Source organism: Pholis gunnellus, assembly GCF_910591455.1.
Source record: "Pholis gunnellus genome assembly, chromosome: 17".
Lineage (NCBI taxonomy): Eukaryota > Metazoa > Chordata > Actinopteri > Perciformes > Pholidae > Pholis > Pholis gunnellus.
This window is the reverse complement of record NC_136544.1, coordinates 12680089-12703257: the sequence shown is the minus strand read 5'-3', so window position 1 is coordinate 12703257 and position 23169 is coordinate 12680089. Positions and strand designations below refer to the sequence as shown.

Sequence of the window (23169 nt, the reverse complement as noted above, 5' to 3'; positions counted from 1 at the left end):
ATAATGTACACAGGACGTCAACAGCTACATAAAATAAAATGCATTTTATTAGATTCAATGACACCTGTTGAGAATCCACCAGTCACATTTGCAGCTCATACACTGATTTACATTAAACGGTTTATTTTATTTGACCTAGTTCAAAAACAATTACATGAAATACACCCTCAGGTCTGGAACTGCAAAAGTCAACAAAATAAACAATATTGGAGGGCTTATAACATTTAATGGCTCTAATCCACACTTCACTATAAAGCTGTTATATCAAGAGAATTCTGAAATCAGATTTACTTCCACACTCTTGGCCTGTTTTGTTTAATGCATCACGCCTGCTTTCCCTCATTGTTTGTGGCTGGTGTTCATCCATGTGGACGACATGGAGCTTGATGAAAGTGCTGAACACAGAACATAAACACATACAAGTGTTTACAGAGACGCTTCCAGCAGTTCATCCTCACGCCAGCTGTGCTTTTGAAGCCTTTACGTGCTCTCATAATGAAATACTCCAGGGGGGGTGGGGGGGGGGTTGATGGTATTTTATGGCTCCAGATGAACAAGGCCTACAGTTCTCCAGCTTTGTCTGCCTGTAAATGCTTCACAAGCCACCGTCATCAAAACCGAGTCAGTCTGTAACCGCTCGCGTTGGTGAGCAGCTCTCAGTGCTTCTCCAGAGCTCTAGTCAGCAGGTCATTAAGGCGGGAAATCATCGGTCGGGGGTCATCGTTCAGACCCGCTGTGATCATGGCGTTGTCATAGATCTACAAAATACAGACAAAGAGACAAAGTTAATTACGAGCTGCTGGAACAGAGACTGGGGGAAATTACCAACATTTAATTATGAATTTCTATCCGACGTCCTAAATTGGGGGAAAAAAAAGTATTTTTCCCCAGAATGGTTTCTTCTGAAAGCGAACATCAACTTCTACTCCTTGAGTGCCGTTAAGCTGTTGACGATAACTTAAGACTTCCTGCACGTTTCAAATTAAAAGCCACTAAGTGTCGGAGGAGAAACGGTTTGAATGTGTTGTACGTTATCCTGAACTTAAAGACATCAGGAAGATCAGGATACAAAGATAAACATGTTTTCCACATGCAGCTCTAACAACCCACAGTACCTGTTCCAGTAACAGACCGGCCAGTTCAGAGTCTGTGTCCTTCAGTGCCTGCAACTTCTTGATCAGATCATGTCTGTCAGAAGAAGAAGTACAAGAACGTGAGAGCTGGACACAAACACACATTAACCAACTGGTTTTTATTTGGTTCCATCTTGTAAAATCCACACACACACACTCTCTCTTTCTCACCCTGCATTGATCTCCAGTGTGGGCTGCAGTATCTGAGCTCTCTCCTCGGGGGTGCGAGCCAGCTGCTGGGTGCGGAGGAAGTGTCGCGCAGCTCCCATTTCCAGCACTGTGATCATAGCTGGGTGGGTGTCTAGCCGAGGAGTCAGCTACGGGATGAGGAAAAATGTATTATGTAAAGTGATACATTTATCCGTTGAAATGAAGCTAACCTCAAGAAATGTGATATGAAAAAACGATTTCTTGTCATGAAAACACATTTAAGGCTTTGACTCAGCATTAGTCTCATCTTCACCTTTACGTTGGTGTCTTATCTTTACGTTTATGTTGGTGACTCAGCATTAATCTCATCGTTACGTTGGCGACTCAGCATTAGTCTTATCTTTACCTTTACGTTGGTGACTCAGCATTAATCTCATCTTTACGTTGGTGACTCAGCATTAGTCTTATCTTTACGTTGGTGACTCAGCATTAGTCTTATCTTTACGTTGGTGACTCAGCATTAGTCTCATCTTTACGTTGGTAACTCAGCATTAGTCTCATCTCTATCTTTACGTTGGTGACTCAGCATTAGTCTCATCTCTATCTTTACGTTGGTGACTCAGCATTAGTCTTATCTTTATGTTGGTGACTCAGCATTAGTCTCATCTCTATCTTTACGTTGGTGACTCAGCATTAGTCTTATCTTTACCTTTATGTTGGTGACTCAGCATTAGTCTTATCTTTACCTTTATGTTGGTGACTCAGCATTAGTCTTATCTTTACCTTTATGTTGGTGACTCAGCATTAGTCTTATCTTTACCTTTATGTTGGTGACTCAGCATTAGTCTTATCTTTACGTTGGTGACTCAGCATTAGTCTTATCTTTACCTTTATGTTGGTGACTCGGGGGCCCAAAGCGTTCTTCATCCAGGACAGCAGATCGTCGGCTTGCTCCTGCGTCAGACGCTCGGAGGCTGCGGGAGAGAAAAGGTGATAAACCGGAGTCAAGACTACAGCCGTGACGGTGTCGTGCTATACTGGAGGTGTGAGAGCGGAGCTCACCGGGCTTGCTATCTTCAAACTTCTCCTCTTTGTAGTGATCCACCACGATGTCCGTCTCCACCGAGATCACCTTCTTCTGGTCAAAATCGCGGAGGTGGAGCAGGGTGAGCTCGTCGAACTGCTCGTAGCAGAACAGCACCTGGACGGACACGAGAGACGTGATAAAATATTTGTCTTCTGGACTTCTTTCTCATATGGATTCCTTATCAAATCAGAGTTTTGATCACTACCTCCATGTCTTTCTGTTTCATGGCCTCATAGTAGGGAGAGTGCTCTGCAAGATGGCGGTTGGGCGAGCACAGGTAGTAGATGTTGCGCGTGCCCGCCTTCATGCGGGAGGAGTACTCCATCAGATTGGTGTGCTGACCCGCCGGCAGGGCTGAAGACTCAAACCTCAACAGCTTAGCAATGTCCTCCTGCACAGGAGACAGGAAGGAGGGTCCACAGTCAAGACACCATAATCACATCTGTAATCAGCTGTTTGCGTTCGCTAAGTCACCTTGACGTCTTGTTCCTGCGTGGTGACGATGCCCTCCCTCATGAAGAGGCCGTAGTCCTCGAAGAACTTGTTGTACTTCTCCGGCTCCTTCTTGCTCTGGTCCAGCAGGAAGCGGATCACCCTCTGCTGCAAAACGTCACGGAGCTTCCTGAAGCCAGAGGGAAGTAAAAGTTACAGTTAAAAAGAACTGAGAAGTGCATTTTGAATTCACAATTAAATCTTCCGGAAAATGTAGATTTTGATGACAAAAGCATAAGAAAACACGGTGAAGACAGACGTGTGTTGTACCTGATGAGGGCGCTCTCCTGCAGCAGCTCTCTGCTCAGATTCAACGGGATGTCCTCACTGTCCACCACACCTACACACACACATAATGTTTAGCTCAGCACTGAAACATGAAGAACACTAAGAGCTTCTTAGGGTGGGGTCCAGACCTCGGAGGAAGCGAAGCCACTTGGGCAAGATGTCAGTGGATTTGGTCTGGATCAGGATCTTCCTGCTGAACAGAGCCACGCTGGAGCCCATCTCCCTGCTCACGTCAAACATGCTCGGCTTCTGTTGACAAAATAAGTTATTCTTAGTAAACCTAAGTACTCACTACCACTGGAAAACATATTCTGTTAGGTGAGACAGTTACATGACATGATCTTAAATACAGGTCGAGTATGGAAAGAGGCTGGTGAGAGTTTTGCTCGTCAAAATAAACTCACCGACTCCGGGACGTAGAAGATGCTGCGGATGTTGAGCGGGGCGTCGGCGCGGTAGTGCAGCGTGTAGCGGGGCTTGTCGTAGGCCTGAGCCACGTAGCGGTAGAACTCCTCGTGCTGCCAGTCGCTAATCTCCTTCGGCTCCATCATCCACAAGGCCTGATGGGAGACAAGAGGCCACACAGCAATTAATTTAGGAAAAAAAAAAAAAAGATCCCACGGACATAAATGTCAAAGCATGTGTTGTAACAGTGGTGCACAACATTAACATGTCAGCGAGAGTGAAGTATTATCAATTACAGCAGCCACCCTGTAAGAAAATACTGCACTTAAAATGTGTGCAGAAAGGTAAGTCAGTCTCTATTAGAGAGGCTCACCTGCAGAGTGTTGATCCTCCGTCCGTTCAGGAAGATGGGGAAGCCGATGAAGTTGCTGTACTTCGTTACAACCTCTGAAAGAGATACAGATACAGCTCGTGAGCACATGGAAGTGATGCGGCACCAACGCGTTTTATCACTCCGGCAGTCATACCTTTCACTCGGTCCTCAGAGGAAAACTCCTTGCAGTCGTCTTTGAAGTGCAGCACGATCTTTGTCCCCTGTTGAACGCCGCTGGCTTCGGCGATCTCAAAAACCCCAGAGCTGACGAAGACAGGAGAATGTGTGATTATCACATTTGGTTGTAGTCACTACGCAGAACTCTTTGTTCTGAAACGTCGATCATCCCTCCCCTCCTTCTCACCCGTCTGAGGACCACTTGTATCCCGGTGCGTCAGGCTCGGCGGACCGAGAGTAGACTTCAACGCGGTCGGCCACCATGAAGGCAGAGTAGAACCCCACCCCGAACTGACCGATGATGGTGCTGCTGGCCTCCGCCTGGTTCTGCAGGGCGTCCAAAAAGGCCTGCGGTGTGACGAGGAGAGGAACAGAATGAGGAGGATACGCTCTAGATACAAGTCAAGTGCGACATTCATAGATATATAAACACACGAGTCTTTGAAAGAAGATCACCTTGGATCCAGAGCGGGCGATGGTCCCCAGGTTGGCTACCAGCTCCTCCTGGTTCATCCCCACTCCGGTGTCCTGTTAGGGGGACAGACACTCATCACTCAATGAAGTCACCATAGCCTGTTGTACAACATTCATCCACCAGGTGGCGTCTATCTCAACATCACACTAGGAGCCAGAGTTCATCAAAAGCCATTGCAGTAACCTGGAGTCTCACGTTTTAAAATTTAAGTACTGTGGAAGAGGTGTCGGCCACTTCAGGATCCTTCGTTGACTGACAGATCAGCACACTGAAGACGAACTACCATAACTTTAAGTAAGTCAAGATAAGGGCGCCGCTGGAGAAGGAGTGCATCTACTATGAGTTTTTGTTTTAAGATGTACCACTCTATGACCTTTATGTGATATATTATACTGTGTTCTTTGTCAGTCAAACTCATTTTCTGCCTTTGTTTGTGATTCAATATAAAGAACCAATAATCAGCAGCTTCATTCTATGCATAAACATTCATGGGTTGCTTTGCATTGTTATGCTGTGTTATATATTAAATTAATGTAAAAGTGTGAATTTCTTGGTGCTGAATATTTAAATAATAAATTGGGGGGAAAACTGACATTTATATATTTTGTCTGTGCAGTGGCTGTAATGCTGCTTGTTTAACTGAAAAGGGATAAAACCAATCAAACATATTTCATGCCGGCAGACTGCACATGTGACACAGTCTTGGGGGTGTTTATATATACACACACACACACACACACAGTATATGTATATATACCTGAATGGTGAAGGTTCCCTTGTCGACATCGGTCTGAAGGTGGATCTCCATCTGAGCAGTTTCTCCGCCAGCTGTCATCAGTTTATGGCGCAGTTTCTCCAGAGCGTCACTGCCGTTGGAGATCAACTCTCTGATGAACACCTGGTGGGAGTTATAGATTATGTATCTATCTTACACACACACACACACACACACACACACACACACACACACACACACACACACACACACACACACACACACTCTCTCTCTCTCTTACCTCTTTCTCTGAGTACAAGGACCTGGCGACAATGTCCAACAGCTTTTTCGTCTCAGCCTGAAATTCATGTTTGGACAGGCTACCTGCACGGTTCAGGGGAAAGAGTAAGATTCAGATCATCATAAACGTAACAAATGATCAGCTTCACCCTGACATCAAAGCAGAAGTGTGTCTGCAGCACCTTGAACAGACTCCGTATCACTGATGATGGTGTGCAGAGGCTCCTCTTCGGGCTCTTTCTCGGCCTCCTGGGTGCTGTAGTAAGACTGTTGGCTGAAGCCGAGGCAGGCCCGCTGGGAGCTCCACACTCCGGGCCGACTGCTCCACCTCTGCAGCTGCTGTCCAACCTGCAGGTCTGATGACACCAGGAGTCAGCTGCGGTATTGACATGTTTCCAGCTAGCCGGCTAAGCTAACAAACACAGCTTACCTCCAGTGAGGGAGCGCGAGGTAATTCCGCTGCTCAGCCCTCGTGCACAAACCGTTAGTCGTGAGTTGACCCTCTGAGAGGAACCCAAGGCGAACCGAGCCAGCGCGAGGCAGCGGGACATGATGACAGACAGAGGGGGGACGAGAAGAGCAGACAGGTCGATTGACCGTGGAACACACGCCGCTACGAGCGCACTACAGGACCCGCGACTTGCGCCTTGTGATGACGTCAGCGGGGGCGACCATTACAATGCCTGATGAAACGCGGAAAATGACCCCGTTGATTTGTAAATAATCTCATGTATAAAAGTATTTTAAGTGCACGGTTTAGGTTCGTCGATGTGTGTGGAAAAACCCGTAGTATAAGCATAAGTATATATATATAGTCTGTGTATTTTGTACCCTCCATTATTTGAGGTGAAGTCATTTCAGTTCTTAATTTGCCCGTCAAGGTCAAACAGTCTTAATTATGATAAACAATAATAAATATGAAAATATCCCAATACATTAGGACTATATATACACATACATACACACACACACACGTTTATAGGATTAATTATGGGGAGTCATTTTGCCTAATAAAAAATGTTAAATGTTCGATGGTTCCAGCTTCTCAAATGTGGAAGTTGGAGCATTCCCTTCAAAATCATCACTTTGGACTCTAGGAAATGAGGAATTTTACTTTTTCGAGAATTTTATAAACTGAAAAACTGATTGAATCAAATAATTAAGACAGTAGTCTGCAGATTAATTTATAATTAAAACTAGCTATCAGATTTAAAAAAATCCTAATTCTTACCTGAACAGTTATTTCCAAACAGAAACATAAAAAGCAGAGTCTGTGGCACACAGGTTTATTTAACAATATGGTATATAAGTACGAAATGAGCCATTTGAACCAGTTTGTACAGTGATTTCATTCTTATTTTCTGCATATTTACAGTACTGTCTAGCTGCATGATTTACATTAGAGAATAGTTCATCAATTCAAGTTTAATGCAATAGAGAAAATGATGCACAAAACCCTCTCTGAACACAAATCAGCAGTCAAACAAGTTAATTTCCCACCACAGGCAAAAGAGGTTCAGGACTTGATGAAAATTTCTTTTGACCGAGGGAAAGACGAAGCAAGACAAATACTGGGCCCAGGCCTAAAAAGAACATTCCGGCACCTGTGAACATTAACAAGCTTCAAGACAGGTTTCTCTTACACCTGCCTTCTGTGTTTGGGTGTGTGCAATAGTTCCTAGATCTATACAAATACATTTATCTCCCATTGACTCTGCAAACAGGAAAGAAATTAAGGCTTTCCCAAAGGCAGTCCTTTTGAAAAATGGCATATTAGAATAAATTATCCAGGAACAGAGAAACTGAGCAAGAGGTGAAACCTGGCAAAACAAATTCCCAGACAAATAATTTTACAGTCTTCTCAACACAAATACCATATTAATCTGCAAAGGTACAAAATAAAAAAAAATTGAATAATAAAATGAAATATTTTTTGTTTTGAGAAGTTTTGTTAAAAAAAGTCAATACCAGAGCATAACAAATGAAAAACAAATTAAAACACCAAGACCAGGGCAAATTCTTGCATGGCTGGTCTGAACCAAAAAATATATTCTTTGTGTCTTTGTCGTCTTCTTTTTAACAGCAAGTATTAAATCACTCTCACTGTGTTGGAAGAAAAAGCAGTCCCTTGATTTAAGGAAAGTTCACAGTCTGTAGGCCTCGTATGACTCATTTGTTTGTATTTCTTTTAGCTTTTTACACCAGCAAGTACAAAAAAAATTCTCAGCTGAAAACAGAACAAGGCCTTTCTTCTGTCCCAAAATGCTACAATCCTTCAACAAATTTCTCCAGCGTGTCTCCCGTCGTGTCACCCACCATACCCATGTCATTACTCAACCCCCCTCTGTTTGGTGTGTTGAGTTGCGGGAGCATGGCACTCTGCTCTGGTGTTCCCATGTGTCCCTGCTCCATGGAGCCTGACATTGGGCCTCCAAGGCTGGGGTGGGGAGAGCTGGAGTGGAGGGCACCGTGTTGAGGTGAGGGCTGGGGCTGTATCCTCGGGGAGGGACTGGAATGCGGGGGCTGCTGTGAAGGCGGACGGGGCGATTGCACTGGGGCTGGGGAGCGTACTTGGTTTCCCAGGGTGTTTGCCATTGTCTTGCCAGGTAAGTGAGCTCCTCCCTGGGCTTGGCTTTGGAGCATGTGAGGCTGTGGACTCATCGAGTTAGCCTGTGCTGGAGAGCCCATCTGCTGCTTTAACATCTGCTGCTGCTGTTGCTGAAGCATGCGCTGCTGGAGAAGGTTCTGGGGCCCATCCATGCCCATGCCAGGTTGACCCATTTGAGATGTGGGAGGGAGCTGTCCCATGGGCCCCCCACCACCTTGCATAGCCATTTGCTGCTGCATACGGAGCTGGGAGTAGCTTGCTGGCCCTGTCTGCTGCTGGGGGAACTGACCGTGGCCCTGAGGCATGCCTCCCTGTTGCTGCTGCTGTTGCTGCTGCTGCGCCTGCTGCTGCTGCATCTGCTGCATCCTGAGCAGCTGCTGTCTGCGGTAGAGTTGGGGATTGCCGTTTTGAGCAGCATTCATCATCTGGCCTTGGGGGCCCATGGTTGCCATGCCCTGGGGCCCTGCCTGCTGAGGAGGCTGCTGCTGCTGCTGCTGAGGTGCCATCACTGGCCTCTGTACCTGGTTTGCCATGGCTGCCATGGCCTGCATTCCTGCCTGAGACCCCAGCATGGCCTGTGCACTCTGCTGCTGCGCCTGCTGCTGTTGTTGCGGCTGGGTGGCCTGGTACTTGGCTGTCCTCTGTTTAATGAAAGCGGCCATGAGGTGGGGGTTGGACTTGAGGATGTTGAGGACCTGCTGTTGCTGCTGTGGGGAGCTGGGAGATTTGAGAGTGCGCAGTAATTCCTGCAGGGCACTCGGCGCAATGTTACCAGGAATCCCCCGTGGCATGTTTTGCTGCTGTGGAGTCATGCCTTGCTGTGAGGGCCCCTGTGGAGGCATGACCCCAGTCATTTGGAGACCTTGTTGCTGGGGCATCATGGGCCTCTGCATGAGCTGGTTCTGCTGGGGCATGGGTGCTCCCTGAGCCTGCTGAGGGCCCATAGGGCCCTGTTGAGGAGGGACCTGTGGCTGATGGCCCTGGGGATTCTGCATCCCTGGACCCCATTGACCCTGCTGCATAGCCTGCATCACCTGGGGGCCCCGTGGCCCCTGCATCATCTGCATCTGACCCGGCATGGGCCCCATCATTCGAGGGTGGTTCATGGGCATCCCATTCATCGCATAATTCTGTTGCTGCTGCTGCTGCTGCTGTTGTTGCAGTTGTTTCGCCTTGGCTACCATCTCGATCTGTTTGGCCACCTTAAGGGCTGCCAGCAGTGGCTGCTGATGTTGTTGTTGTTGCTGCTGCTGCTGCTGTTGTTGCTGTTGCTGCTGCTGCTGCTGTTGTTGCTGCTGCTGCTGCTGCGGATGCTGCTGTGGATGCTGCTGCTGCTGCGGATGCTGCTGCGGATGCTGCTGCGGATGCTGCTGCTGCTGCGGATGCTGCTGCGGATGCTGCTGAGGATGCTGCTGAGGATGCTGTTGATGGGGCATGTTAGGCAGAGGTGACTGTTGCTGATGAAGGGGGGATGACTGAGGCCCTGGTTTGCCCTGTGGCACCGGTGTTGGGGGCTGGCTGCTGCGGCCATTGTTGGGGAAGCCTTGGGCCATATTGGCAGGGTTTGGTGGCTGCTGTTGTTGGGGCTGGTTGGGCATGGGCTGGGGGGTCTGCGGTGTATTAGGCTGCTGCACAGAGTTGGGGGTGTCAGGGCCAGCTGAGGTAGGTGGAGATGGCATGGGCATACCCCTTCCAGCCATGGTGGCCATCCTCCGGCGCATCATTTGAGCCTGCTGGAGCCTGTGCTGCAGCTGCTGCTGACGGAGTTTGTGCTTGATGTTGAGGCAGAAGGGAACAGGACACTTGTTCTCCTGACAGTGCTTAGCGTGATAACAACACAAAGCGATGAGTTGCTTGCACACAGGGCAGCCACCATTGGTCTTGCGCTTGCAGCCTTTGGTGTGTTGAACCACCCTCTTCATCTTCTGGCATGAAGGAAGAGAGCAGTTGGCATTGCGGCACTGGCAGGCATGGACCAGGGACTGGATGCAGCGCTGGATGCTGAGACGGCGGCTCTCCTGAGGGCTCTTGGAGGCCTCTCCACCCGGACCGTTGCTGTCATCGTCCAGACCAAGGCCCCACTTAACCATCTGGTGCTCGTGGCCCTTAACGTTGTAGCAGTTAATGCATAGGTCATAGTCCTGATGAAAGTTAAGGAAGACAACATTAAGGTTATGTTGATTAACAATTAATTCAGAACTAATACAGACAAAAATTTCATAACATATAGGTAGTGTGCTTAGTCCTACCTCACAGACGGTGCAGTGCCAGCGAGTCTCTACGTGGTGCTTGCACTCATTGCAGGTGTACACAAAGCGGTCCTGGCCTTGGTTGTGCAGCTCCACCAACATGCACATCGTGCTCCATTTGCATCTTCTCAGTGAGCTGAACTCCCAGTGCTTGTCCCTGGCCAAAGTCAGAAAGGCATCCCGGCCATCCATCAGGTCACAGGTCAACAGGGGGTCGGGGTCCATAATGGGTGGCAGGGTGTTAACGACTGGCCCGGCATGGAGGTGGATTACAAAAAACACCTGGTAGTAGAAAGGAGGAGAAATGTGTTAGTTGTAAGGACAAAGTCTCAGTCCATCCCATGTAGGTGGTCCCTCCTACATGGGATTTAAGTATCTGCACTGCTCTAAAGCCAATGTTGTGTGCTGGGTTACTTTGGTGCCTAGCTGTACCTCTAAGATGTGCATTAACGAGAAAGAACCTGTTCTGTGCAACTATTTGGTCACCTATTAAACCTACCAGCTTGGCTTTAAAAGTATCAAGTGCAGCAATATTGCCTGAAAGTGGATTGCTTCGGTTGTTAGGGTTTCTCACCTCCTTATGTTTCTCCATGGTGGCGTAGAGCTTCTGGGACAGGTCATTGGCTACATTCGGCATCCCAGGCTTTTTCTTATTGGCTCGGCTGACGCTGCTCTTGTTTTTGTTGGTTTTCTTGTTATTCTTCTTTTTGGCATTTTTGCTGTCAGCTTGGGCCCCCTTGAAATAGATGGACACGAAGGTTCAGAGAGACAAGATGAGGTTATGCAATTAAGCCGAGTGGTTACACAATGCCTGAATGACTGCTGACAGCTTTTATAGAATGAGCACTTGAGGATGATAAAAAAAAACAGGTTGAAACAGAAGCCCAAGCACCAGGCTGTTGATTTTGACATAAAACGGAGCGTTCCTTTAATAAAAACCCATTTCAACATGCTCAAGCCACTTATCCATCTAACTCACCTCTGGTGCCTCACAGGAGGCCGTGTTCTCCTCCTTCTTCCTCTCTTCCTCCTCCTGCTCCAGCTCTTTGATGCTCTCCTCCAGCACATTAGGCCAAAAGTCGCCCTCAAAGTACGGCAGCTCATTGGCACTGGTCAGCCGGTCGTCGGTTGCCTGTTTGAAAATGTCCTGAACCCAAAAGCACAAGACTTCCATCAGGCAAGATAGTAACACAACAAGATTCATTAAGAACAATTTAAAACTTTGAACAGCCTTTTACGACCAATTCCAAAGGTAAAATAAACATGTCAGTCCTAAAGCATACAGTAAAGATTAGCCTAAGCTATAGACTCTTTTTACAATAAAGTATAGCAAACACAAGGGGGAGCCCTCCTTTACTGCACACGTTCGGACCGGAGACAGTGACATGCTGATAACTTCTGTTTGTCTCCTCAGCAGAGACGGAAAGGATGGTTCAAAGCATATTAATAATATGATTTTGAAAAGGGCCCTATAGACAATATTATATATATATATATATATATATATATATATATACTTAAAAACAGTCTATATCGGTATGTCAAGTAAAGCTCAACTCTAATCTAAGGCTTCTGACATCCCACTGTAGTGGATGTGATCACTTTTTCTGACCTTGTAGTCATGCAGGATCCTCTCAGCGAACGCCTTGTCCAGCATCTTTCGGTACCACTCCTGGAGCCTCTTGGGTTTGGGGATCTTCTGGTCAGCAGGGTGGCAGTGAAAAATGTAGTCATCTCCTTCACTGGGTGGGCAGGCCCAGATGTGACCCATCACATACCTGAGGGCAACAAGAGCGTTCAGCCACTTGCAGGAATGATACTTAGCAGCATTAGCTTGAAATTGTGTGCAACACTACACTGTGTACAGTTACTCTCAACCTACCCCAGTTTCTTCACATACTCCAGGTAGCCGATTAGGATCTCATGGTAAACTGCAGTCCTTAGCGCACGTGGCCTGAAGAAGTGAATACTGTCGAGGTATGATATGTAAACCCGTCTGCAAAGAAAATATGGAGAATTGAATCAAAGAGCAACACACGCAAAGGACCAAAATAAATTGAGAAAAACATGCATGTGCGATTCTTAATTTTTTTCCTGTTGTTCTACCTGGTATTTGGAAAGGGGCACTCTGAGCCGTACTCCTGGACATGCATCCCAAAGAAACAAACGTCCACCCCGTCTATTTCCTCAAACGCAAAAAGTGCTTTGGTTCTATAAGGGAAGGTCTCCACCATCTCGCCTGTGTCCACAAACCTATGGGAACAGAGAAGCACAAGTTACAGGGTTTTGTTTTTAGAAAAATCTGCATATTTTACAGCGGGATCATATCCGTGGTCAGGTTTTCATGCACGTTTTCTTACTTGGAGATTTAGATTTATTTGCTTTTAAGGAAAACTGTGCTGTGCTTGCAATTGCTTTTGAGAGCAAAGACAAAGTACTTTTGTAGTGCATTTATATTATTCCTGCGGCAGAAGGTCACCACAATAGAGATCTATACGGAGGATGTCTGTATTTACACAATCAAATCTATGAATTAAAAGTGTGGAGGTGTCCTGGTGTGTCCTTTGTTGCATGTCATCCCTCCCCTCTCCCCTACTGCCTTTATCAAATTAAGGCTAAAATGCCCCAAAACAAATGTTACATAAAAAAAAACATAAATCAATGTTTTGCAAATCACAAGAGGCCCACTTAATCTGCAGGTGAGAACCTTACTTGGACTTCATGCCGGGCTTAATCTCCACATTTTTGTCAGAGCTGGCCACCACTCGCACAAACACCTCGCCGGCCTCAGGATGGTTCTGCCTTTTCAAGTACTTGTTCACTCTGTCCTCGATGTACGTCCCCAACCGGGTGGACTGCAACCCTTTACAAAGGCCAGCGCAAACACAAGAACAAAATGCAATTAATATCAATCCAAGGTGTAAACATTGAGACTTCAGTGTGATCAAATAAAGGAGAATTAAAATCAAATCACATGTTACGGTTCTTTTACCATTAAACGCAACTTACTTCTGGCTGAAAACCGGTTCTCCTTTCTTGTTTTGCCAGACTTCTTCAGACAGTTGTCACAGATAAAGCTGGAAGAAGAAAGATTACACTACAGTTTAGAGTCAACACAGTAACGCTGGTATATGTGAATACCTAGTAAGAAGTAAGAATTCTGTTAAGGTCAAACATGGACTGTATGCATAGCCATAGCGAGACTTACCCTGTCGGCCAAATAACATCGTAGTGCAGCACGCAGATCTGATGCATCTTTCGCCCACAGTCTTTACATTCAACAAACCTGGTAAGGACAAATATTTACTTTGTGCTTTCCTTGCCGAAAGAATAATTACTGCCATAACATCAATGAGAGTCAAACTGAACTCTACTACTACTACTACTACTCACGGTTCAGGGTCCAACATGTCATTTTTCTTCTTTTCAAACTGCTCTTTTGATATCATGCTGCACAGAAAACAAAGAGACAACCAAGTTCACGCTTGCTCCTGTGATTGAAACTCCTTTCCACATAAATAAATCAAGAGGAAAAACAGCCTGATAATCTCGCAAGGTGATCATCAGCTGGTGGTCAGCCACCGGGGCCTGGTAACTTACGTCTGTTGCTGTGCCGGGTCGTCCCCCAGGGTCACACTGTTGCCCTGGATCTCGTTGAAGCACTTCTCACAGAAGTGATACCTGTCGGCAATAAGGCCATATTTGGGTGAACTGCAGCCAGCACACACAGTAGCAGCACAGGCAAACCGGCGTACAGGTGGCAGAATGCAGAGTAAATGGCGCACATGACAACAACGGACGGGCAACGGACAGACGGAGGGACACACACACACACACGCGCGCGCATGCAGGGGTACATGTTGGTGACACTTGAAATGGTCAGGATCCAGCCACGCTCATTTATTCAAACAGAAAAAGGGGAAACATGCAGAAATGTTAATAATGGTAATGATTGTCAACAAATTATTGTGCGGGAAACTACTGTACGTCTACACGACACCATTTAACTACATGTTGGAATATGAAAACATAACAGAAATACTGTTTCACTGCAATAATATATAACATAAGCAACATGCATTATGAGCAGATGAAGGAATGATATGGTCATGCTGAGGGAGACAGGATGAGTGACAACAAAAAAAATAAAAATGTGAAGGTGTTGTAGGAAAGTGTTCAATTACCCGACTTAATTAATGTTATTTAAGTCAAAGGGATTTTAGTCCTAAATACTTTTTCCTTGCTCCTAGAACAATGTAAGGAATCCATTCCATTCTCATAAATACTGACTTTTTGTCCTAAACCTCACTTCTCATTTCATAGCGAGTATCTGCAATAATTGAATGGCGTTGCATTGGAATGATTTGAGGTGCAGAAGCAGATTCTGCACAGCAGGGGGAGCTTTGGGGCTGGTTCTTGGGCACAGCAGACATAAGAGGACAACACAGGGCCAGATAATGCACATTCTGCTGGGCCACAATATACAACTCTCAGTGGTGCCTGTGACACCCCTATAAAAGGAAAAGGTCATGTGGATAACGTTGTTGACTTGTATGGCTTTATGTGAGGCGGTATGTTTGGATGCGTTTAATCTTTGAGGATCAAGCCGCACACCTTTCTCTTTATAAACCTTCAGAAGAGTCAAATCTTACCTGTTCTGGTAGCTGTAGTAGGTGCCGTCCCTGGAAATGGTGCACAACTGTTTGCCATAACAACACAGCGTCTGGGGTGAGAACTCATACTGTGGAAACATGAGAGAGAGAACATTAACAATCCATAAAGATGAATACAGTAATAAGTACAGTTTTGTGTCCCATCTCGTTTGGTCTCACCTTCCTGCCGCAGCAGTAGCCCAAGCCCTGCATGACGGGATCAATCTCTGCTTCAAACACTTCTGCCAGCTTGCTGCAGTACTTGTAGACACGGGATGTTTTACGGTTATACAACCACGCGTTGTTGAACATGAGCCACACATCGTCCACGTACTGCCACGGCTCCTGGTATTGACCCGTATCCAGCTTGCGCTTGATGGTGGATAAGTCGATGGGATTCTTCACAATGTCAAAGTAGTCCTGTGAAGCAGGGGAGACGCATTTGCAGGAATGAGGAAATCATGCTTAACAGTATTTTCTGTGGGTCTTGTCATTTCAGAATGAGTGTGTGTGTGTGTGTGTGTGTGTGTGTGTGTGTGTGTGTGTGTGTGTGTGTGTGTGTGTGTGTGTGTGTGTGTGTGTGTGTGTGTGTGTGTGTGTGTGTGTGTGCGCGTTATTGAGGAAACTCACAGGGATGCCTAGTATTGGAGGGTCTACAGGCTGTCTGAAGGGCAGTGACTCTGGGTCTTGCCTGTAGAGGGCCTCAAGTGTTGGCATTAAGGCTTGTCTCAGCTCCTCTGGCTTGAAAACTGGACGGACAATAACAATGTTATATGACGCAAACACAAACAGAATATGGGAGTCGGCAAATACAAGATTGTAGTTCATTATACACACACACTATATAAATAAAAAGAACATATTTACTTGATATTGAGATACATTATATTATATACATATTGTGACACACTTGATATATACACATGAGCTCTGTGTTCTTACTCTTTTTTCGGTTCTGAGTGTTGGAGGTGGCTGATGTGCCGTTGGCCCCACTTTCCTCTTCTTCTTTGGGTTCTGTCTTCATCTCCGGCTTCTTTTCCTCAGTTTCCATTGGTTCCTGCTTTGGCTCTGCTGCATCCGGCTCCTCCTTCTTCACCAGCATCGGTTTGATGTCATCATCCTGCTACATGAACATAACAATGGTTTATCAGATATCCTACCGTGGTGAGTCAGGAAACAATCAAGTATTTAATGCATTTCATTTTTTTATTCTTTCTTTTCAATTATTCAAGCACTCCCACAAGTCAAATGTACTTCTTTGGACATGAAATTTGAGCAGGGTTGGATGTGGTGGACTGAGTTTACAATAACAGCTGATCAAACAGCAAATGGCTTCTAGTCTGACAACTCAAGATTGCTTCTTTTTATATTCTTTCTGTTAGTAAATGATAAATTAAGAACATACCTCCATTTTTATATCTGGCTGCTTCTTCCCAGACTTGCCGCCGTCATCTTCTTCGTCTTTTACTTCAGGTTTGGCTTCAATGCCACCCTTTTCCGGCAGGGCCTGCTGGGAGCTCAGCTCAGCCACAGAAGCTGGGGTGGGCACTCTGTTATCTATACTCGCTGCTGCCTGGGACAACTTTAAGGAGAGGAGGAAGAGAAATTCTTATCACAATGCTGATAATATATATATATATATATATAAATCAAGTCATATTGATTAATAAGCACATTGAGGATCGACTGTGAGTGATCCCCTATAGTGACAACCCGTATCTCACCGGTGTGCTGGGGTGCTGCGCCTGCACTGAGGTGGGCTGCTGCTTTTGGCTGGGGGGTTCTGACTGCGACTGCAGGGGTGTGATAGGCTGGGAGGGGTCAGGTGTGCCCTTGGCTGAGGGGGGGCCAGGGAAGCTACCGGGCATGTGGGTTGGGGTGGAGGAGGGCCCACCCGTGGAGGCGGGGGTAGTGGGTTGCGGTGGCATCTGGGCCTGTGCAGAAGCATGGTGCTGCTGCTGCTGCTGCTGCTGCTGCTGCTGCTGCTGCAGCTGCAGGCTGGCGGAGGCATTGGGTGGAGGAGTAGTGCCAAGGGAAGGCTGGGCTGAAGGGCCACAGGGCAGCTGGGAGCCAAGGGATCCCAGTGCATTCAGAGGGAGGTTAGAGTTCTGTGACTGCTGGGACAAAGAGGGATGCGCGGTGAGCATACCAATACACACCACTCATTAAGCAGGCAACATGCAGACACTCATAAGGCCACGTTCAGACAGAAAAATGCAGGGAGCCCTGAAAAACGCTAGGAGCGTAAAGCACAGCAGAAATATCCTCACCTGTGTGACAGCAGCCTGCGTTATGGGCTGACCCAAGCCTACATTCACATTCATAGCTCCACCTGCAGCAGCAGTGAACTGGCCCTGTTGCAGGAACTGGCCCTGGTTGGCTGGCTGCGCTACCATGTTATTAGCATGACTACCCATCATTCCTTGAGTCTGAGGCATCCTTGACGGGGACATACCCATCTAAAGAAAGACAAGAGAGATGAAACGGATAAAATCATTATGGCAGCAGGTTACTAATATTGAACACCTGCCAAATAAAATAAAATGAATGGAATGGAGCATGCATGCATGCTATTACTACAGCGGTTTTCTAAAGGCTATGTGGTGTAAATTCCAAATAAACAAATGTGCCGAATCAAATCACAGCATGGCAACAGCTCTTGGCTCAGCCATGCCAAGTTTACATTACAGATTGCTGCGGCTGGTTGATAAATTGATCAGGACCTGTGTCGACCACATGCAGAAAATTTCAGACTAAGAAATGAACAATCAGTGAAATAGCGTGGGGCATTTGATAGTCAAGAGGAGCAAAAGGTGGAGGAAAGAGAATGACTGGAAAAACGGAGCAGGAACTGAACAAACTGTACGCTAAACAAACATTGTGAAAAAAAACTGGAAAATGAGAGAAACATTTTTGTATAAAAGCAGGGAGACAGAGGAGAAAGATCTAACCGCTGGGACGGAGCTCATGTTCATTTGCTGTGGATGGTTCATGGGGGAGGGAGCACGTGCTCCCATGGGTGCCTGAGACATCTGCGCATTCTGCATTGCCATTGGGTTAAACTGATTGATTCCTGTGGGAACAGATACACACAATTATATACTTGTTTATCATACTTAGGAGTCGTTGTAATTTAATAATCCGTGTCCTACTGGGCTGGCAAAGGCACTGAACCAGCTCACTTTAACATCGGATTTCTGACAAATGTATTCAGCTTTAACTGGTTAAACAATCGGGTGTTTAAATGCTCACCAATTTGCTGTACACAATTTAAACATGCATCAATACATTTGCAAACTTAAGAACTAGGACGTTTAGCCAAAGAACATAAAGGATTGCTTTTCTCTGTAAACGACTGCTAAGAAAGCAAACAGCAAACACCAACCTTGGGGCACCTGCATACGGTTCATTATCTGATTTGGCATGTTGGGCATAGGCACAGGTCCATCTGAGAGAAGACGGGATAAAACAGTTTTCATCTATAAGTTGCTATCAGTAACAGAAATGCTGTGTTCTTTTATCAACTGAGAACTGCAGAATACTTTGCCAGTATTCTTATCTTCCCCCTTTTGTATTTTGTCACCCAGAGTGTAGAGAGTTTGGCTACTAACTGGGAGATCGGACGCCCTGTCCTGGGCCCATGGCGTTGGGCTGAGCCATTCCAGGCTGCTGAGGCCCAGCTGTGCCCACCATGCCAGGCTGTTTCTGGAGCCGTGAGCGCCGCTTCTCCTCCAACTCCTTCTGGATTTTGTAGATTTTCTCTGCCAGGAAGTGGTAATACTCATCCTAGTAAGAGGACGGGATGAAATAAAAGGTAAACGAGATGTGTTTCTTAGTCTCTGGTACATATTAAAATGATCTGCTCTCATCTGATAATGACAAGAGAAAAGCCTTAGAATTAAACAAAAAAGTAGCCAAAGATGCCTTTCATCACTCCGGTCGTAATGGTATGATAATGTATATATATATTAGTTACCCTGCTGTTAGCTGACTCGTACATGTCACCCTCAACCTTGCGCGCATACGCCACCAGGTTCTCCATTCTTCGGTCCTTCAACGCTGCAGGGTCTGGGGTGGGGAATATGGCTTGTACACTGAAGAAAGACAGCAGAGAAGTACAAAACTCAGCAACAGTCTGGAGAGCACCAACGTCTTCTCTGTTTTCATATGACCGAACTCGAGTATTTAGAATACATCCGTTTCATTTGCACTTACAGTTTGTGCACCAGGTGGGTGCGCAGGTCCTGAGTGACGTGTTCGTGCCAGGCCTTCCTTACCCCCGAAGAAGAGAGAGGGGTGGCGGTGGGCAGGTTTCCCATGCCTCCCACTACTGACCCATCTGGCATCAGCTGACTATGAAGACAGAGAAAGAAATTACTTCCAAAATCAGGCTCATTGATAATTCTACAAATCCTTTCATTAATAATACCATGTGACCATAAATTGTAATTTACATTGTTTAAAATATTTCTGACAGAGAGCAGATTGAGATCATGGATGATCATTTGTCAACAGCAGATGCACTGGATGTTGTTCTGGTCTCTAAATTAAATAAATGGCCGCTACATCACATAAGGATCATGCCAGCAAGGGCCGCGTTTTGTGTGACATTAAGGACTCACTTGTTGAGTGTGGATGGTAGAGAGGAGTCAGAGTGCATGCCAGCCTGGTCTGAAGAGGGGACACCCAGGCCTCCTGACATCTGGTTCATCTGATTAGTGCCTAATAAACACACATAGTCTTTTAAAAGGGTTTACAAGAAAATGGCGGCGCAACAGATTTATAGTATTGTTATCTTTTGTACAAATGGCGGTGAAGTCCGATCGATTTTGTACCTAGTGGGTTCAGACTTCGCAGCTGCTGGTGCTGGGGGCCCTGGGGATTTAGCTGAGAGGGTCCCTGTCCCTGGACTTGGGCAGGGGACTGGTTCCCGTACGGCAGGCCGAGGGCAGCATAGGCCCTCTGCATGGAGCTGGGGTCGATGTGTGTGGCAGCACTGTTGATGGCTGTGGCACTGGGCTGGCCAGGCCCCACTGTACTGATAGCGTTCTGCAGGCTAGCCCCAGGAGAACTTAGCATGGCTGGAGGGAGAAGACAAAGAAATATAAATATTTTGGCAATTAAAACACTGCCATAATTGACAAGTACCTGCTGCTTCCAGTGTTTCATAATTTCTAAACATCAAGACATATATGAATACAAGGATTGGTTTTGTTTATATCGATGTATATACACAGAAGTAGATAATCAACCACAAGAAGAACAAAGCTGAACAAGGTAAACAGATATTTTACTATATACATTTATATACATTTCTTTTTTTATCTATGTTCTATATCTATGCAAAACAATGTCTTCCTGAGCTGCTTCCCTCAATCTACAATCCCTGCACTGCTCCCTGCTGTGTTGATTGCTGACAGGGAGCATGCTGCCTCTGTGGGGATTTAAATCTGTCATAGGCCCTTTTAACCAATCAGAGAGCATGCTGTCCCAAGCCCCTGCCCCTACTGATAGCAGGGCCATGTAGCCCCTCCCCTGGGTGTCAGATTACAGGTCCAGCCTTTCTAGAGGAATCCTCTCAATGTTTGAGCTCTCGTTGGTACAGAGCTTCGGCGGAGAGACACAACCTGCAGGTGGCAGCACTTCACACACACTGACTCGAGGCTCGCTGCGGAGTGACAACTGCCTTGTTGAACAGTTTACAAGCTTACAGATTTATAAAATGATATCTTAGCATGATTTTTGTTCTCTATTAACTTGTAACCCATTTTTCTTTGGATGTATAAATGCTGGAGTTACTCACGTTGCTGATTCCTCTTGTCACTTGCGTTCTTTAAAGGCAGGCAGACCGGACAGTCGTGCCGCGTGCAGTTCTTCCAGTGGGAGATGATCTGCCTGGAGGATGCACAGTGAGCCACTGGGGAGAAATAAAAAAGGTGAAAATGAGACGGAGTGAGGTGTGGTAATTCAGTAATTCAGCACTAACTGACATCTTAAAAGTTAAGGCTTTTAATACAGACTGAAACACACTGAATTCATACTACGCCACAATATGTACGAGTAAAACTGGTGTTGACTCAGTAAAGAACGATGTACTAAGTGGTCAATCCCAGCACCACGTCAACCTTTGACAAATATTGAATAGAAGTTAAACTAAGTCAAGAACATTAATCTTTTGTAATTAATCTTTTAAGCAATGTGGTTGTTAACTTATAGGAGATGCAAATTTCACGAAGCTTCCTTAACCAGTCGTCAGACACACACAGATCAATAAATAATTTTACTAAGGACAAGATTGGCAAGCGGTTATACGAAGCGCTGAAGGCGACAGGCGCTTTAGGCAGCAACAAGTCATTAACACCTTTTGCTGAGCTGTTCCTGTGGCGTGTACAGCTGCTGGCATTGGGCCCAAATCACTGGCTCTGATTACGGTTGCTCATAACATTAACTCATCTGTATATTTATCATAACTGGGTCAATATCTCGATCATATTATCACAGTGATTAATAGAAAAAAGACGGATATATGCTAAGATGAGGGACAGATTTTCAGTTCGCACATTGTGGTCACACAGGTGAGCACATTCATATCACTTTCACTCACCCTGGCAGGACTTGCCGGCCTGGCAGTGGGTCATGTGGTTGAGGACGTTCTTCATGGTGCGGCAATGGGGCAGAGTGCAGGCCCTCACCTCCCCGTTGGCCTGCTCCCGCCGCTGGCACTTATGTGCGTGGAGCAACAGGACCAGCTGCTGCTGAATGAGTTTGCGCTTCTCGGGGTCCGCTGTCGGGCCCGCTGACACGCCGCCGGCCCCGGGGACCATGCCCACCGACGCTACCTGCTGCTGCATCTGGGACTGATTGACATACAAACACAGGTTAGGTACAGACTAGAATAATCACACTTTCCTAATTTTAGACTTCCGGGTTTAAAGTAGAAACAAAAAAAGAAACCAATAATGAGAATACCCTGATGTAGGGGAGGGGCTTAAAAGAAATAACAGAATGAAAATGAAGACACCAGAGAAGAAAGACAAGATGGGAAGTTATAATGTAAAAGCTAAAGACGTAAAAAAAAATATGAGTGAAACCACAAAGAAACGAGAGGGAACTGGTAAACAAGGAAAATCAAATTTAAGTATTAACTTTCTCAAAATTGATGTGCTGGCATTTCCTGCCTATATTAGGCCCATTTCCTGTCCTTCACACAGATTTGCTTAGCTCCAGGCTCTGCTTTTCAAAGCAAGGAAGCAATGTACACAAATGGTTGTAGCACTATCTTATCACACAAGCTGACAATGTGTTTGGGCTGTGTGACGTTTAGGCCTGACTGAGGGCTTAAGTAAGCAGGGTTAGTATTAGAGATGAGTTTTCTTGGCCGTTATCCTTTTACTTTGTTATTGTCATCTATAGCAGGTATGTGCTTAAAACATACAATTAAAATAATTAAGAAATAAAATGATGAAATTATGTATTATAAGATGGTAAGAGCTAACGTTAGTGTTAAGAAGATAAACAAGTCATAATCCCTCTCTAACATCTAATATCTATTTTATATTGCTGTGAAAACATCTCCTTCAATCAACTGAATTTATTTAAGTTTCTCGCCAAACATTACATTTTACAAGATTGGCTCGATAGCGCGGCTAGCACGTTAGCTGACGTTAGCATGTATTTTATAGCAGGAGTATATTTACAGTATCAATGCCCCTCTGCACATGTTTTTGCTCTACATCTTCCCGTTGCTGACAAGTGCAACAAATTGATATTGTGGACACAAATCCATATTCCCATAAAACTAAACGGCACAGAGACAGATATAAGATTCAGGTGACACTCACCAGGTTTGGCACACTCCCAGCTCCCTTCAGCTCTGTAGGGAATTGGGGCAGGTTGTTGGAAAGGGCCGTCTTGTTCTGGAGTTGTTGGGCGTTGACCCCCGCTGCCCCCATCTGCTGCACCCCAGCCTGACCGTACTGCTGGCCAAATGACATCCCCATCTTTAGTAGACAATCAGGACAGAGAGAGGTCAGACTATTTGCACAACGTGCAGCATACCATCACA

General features: G+C 46.0%; 2 protein-coding genes across 3 annotated transcripts in view; both read right to left on the bottom strand.

Annotated features, from left to right (window-relative positions):
- Positions 1–25: 25 nt before the first annotated feature.
- trap1 (TNF receptor-associated protein 1) lies at positions 26–6206 on the bottom strand. Its single transcript, XM_079178254.1, has 18 exons — positions 6026–6206; positions 5778–5951; positions 5597–5679; positions 5338–5478; positions 4562–4633; positions 4293–4453; positions 4083–4192; positions 3929–4002; positions 3555–3710; positions 3279–3399; positions 3133–3202; positions 2845–2992; positions 2576–2761; positions 2346–2484; positions 2172–2257; positions 1305–1450; positions 1116–1188; positions 26–758 (listed from the first exon to the last, which is right to left on the bottom strand). Exons 1-18 carry the CDS (start codon positions 6144–6146, stop codon positions 657–659), a joined length of 2163 nt encoding a protein of 720 aa, XP_079034380.1. The 5' UTR covers positions 6147–6206; the 3' UTR covers positions 26–656.
- A 668-nt stretch (positions 6207–6874) lies between these two features.
- crebbpb (CREB binding lysine acetyltransferase b) overlaps positions 6875–23169 on the bottom strand; it is a 33839-nt gene continuing 17544 nt past the window's right edge. Inside the window, exons 3-31 of one of the 2 annotated variants that reach the window (XM_079177516.1) lie at positions 22946–23104; positions 21709–21961; positions 20908–21021; positions 19940–20185; positions 19727–19826; positions 19320–19457; positions 19081–19198; positions 18716–18890; positions 18490–18552; positions 18056–18177; positions 17375–17563; positions 16829–17221; positions 16510–16686; positions 16047–16227; positions 15735–15853; positions 15285–15524; positions 15105–15193; positions 14053–14133; positions 13846–13902; positions 13661–13738; positions 13462–13529; positions 13165–13327; positions 12559–12705; positions 12335–12448; positions 12065–12230; positions 11432–11599; positions 11027–11188; positions 10453–10734; positions 6875–10344 (exon numbers count right to left, since the gene is read on the bottom strand). In XM_079177516.1, coding sequence (XP_079033642.1) covers positions 7861–10344; positions 10453–10734; positions 11027–11188; positions 11432–11599; positions 12065–12230; positions 12335–12448; positions 12559–12705; positions 13165–13327; positions 13462–13529; positions 13661–13738; positions 13846–13902; positions 14053–14133; positions 15105–15193; positions 15285–15524; positions 15735–15853; positions 16047–16227; positions 16510–16686; positions 16829–17221; positions 17375–17563; positions 18056–18177; positions 18490–18552; positions 18716–18890; positions 19081–19198; positions 19320–19457; positions 19727–19826; positions 19940–20185; positions 20908–21021; positions 21709–21961; positions 22946–23104 — 6846 coding nt within the window. In that variant the 3' untranslated portion in view covers positions 6875–7860. The remainder of the gene's footprint in view (positions 10345–10452; positions 10735–11026; positions 11189–11431; positions 11600–12064; positions 12231–12334; positions 12449–12558; positions 12706–13164; positions 13328–13461; positions 13530–13660; positions 13739–13845; positions 13903–14052; positions 14134–15104; positions 15194–15284; positions 15525–15734; positions 15854–16046; positions 16228–16509; positions 16687–16828; positions 17222–17374; positions 17564–18055; positions 18178–18489; positions 18553–18715; positions 18891–19080; positions 19199–19319; positions 19458–19726; positions 19827–19939; positions 20186–20907; positions 21022–21708; positions 21962–22945; positions 23105–23169) is intronic. The other variant, XM_079177517.1, reaches the window with a different exon arrangement.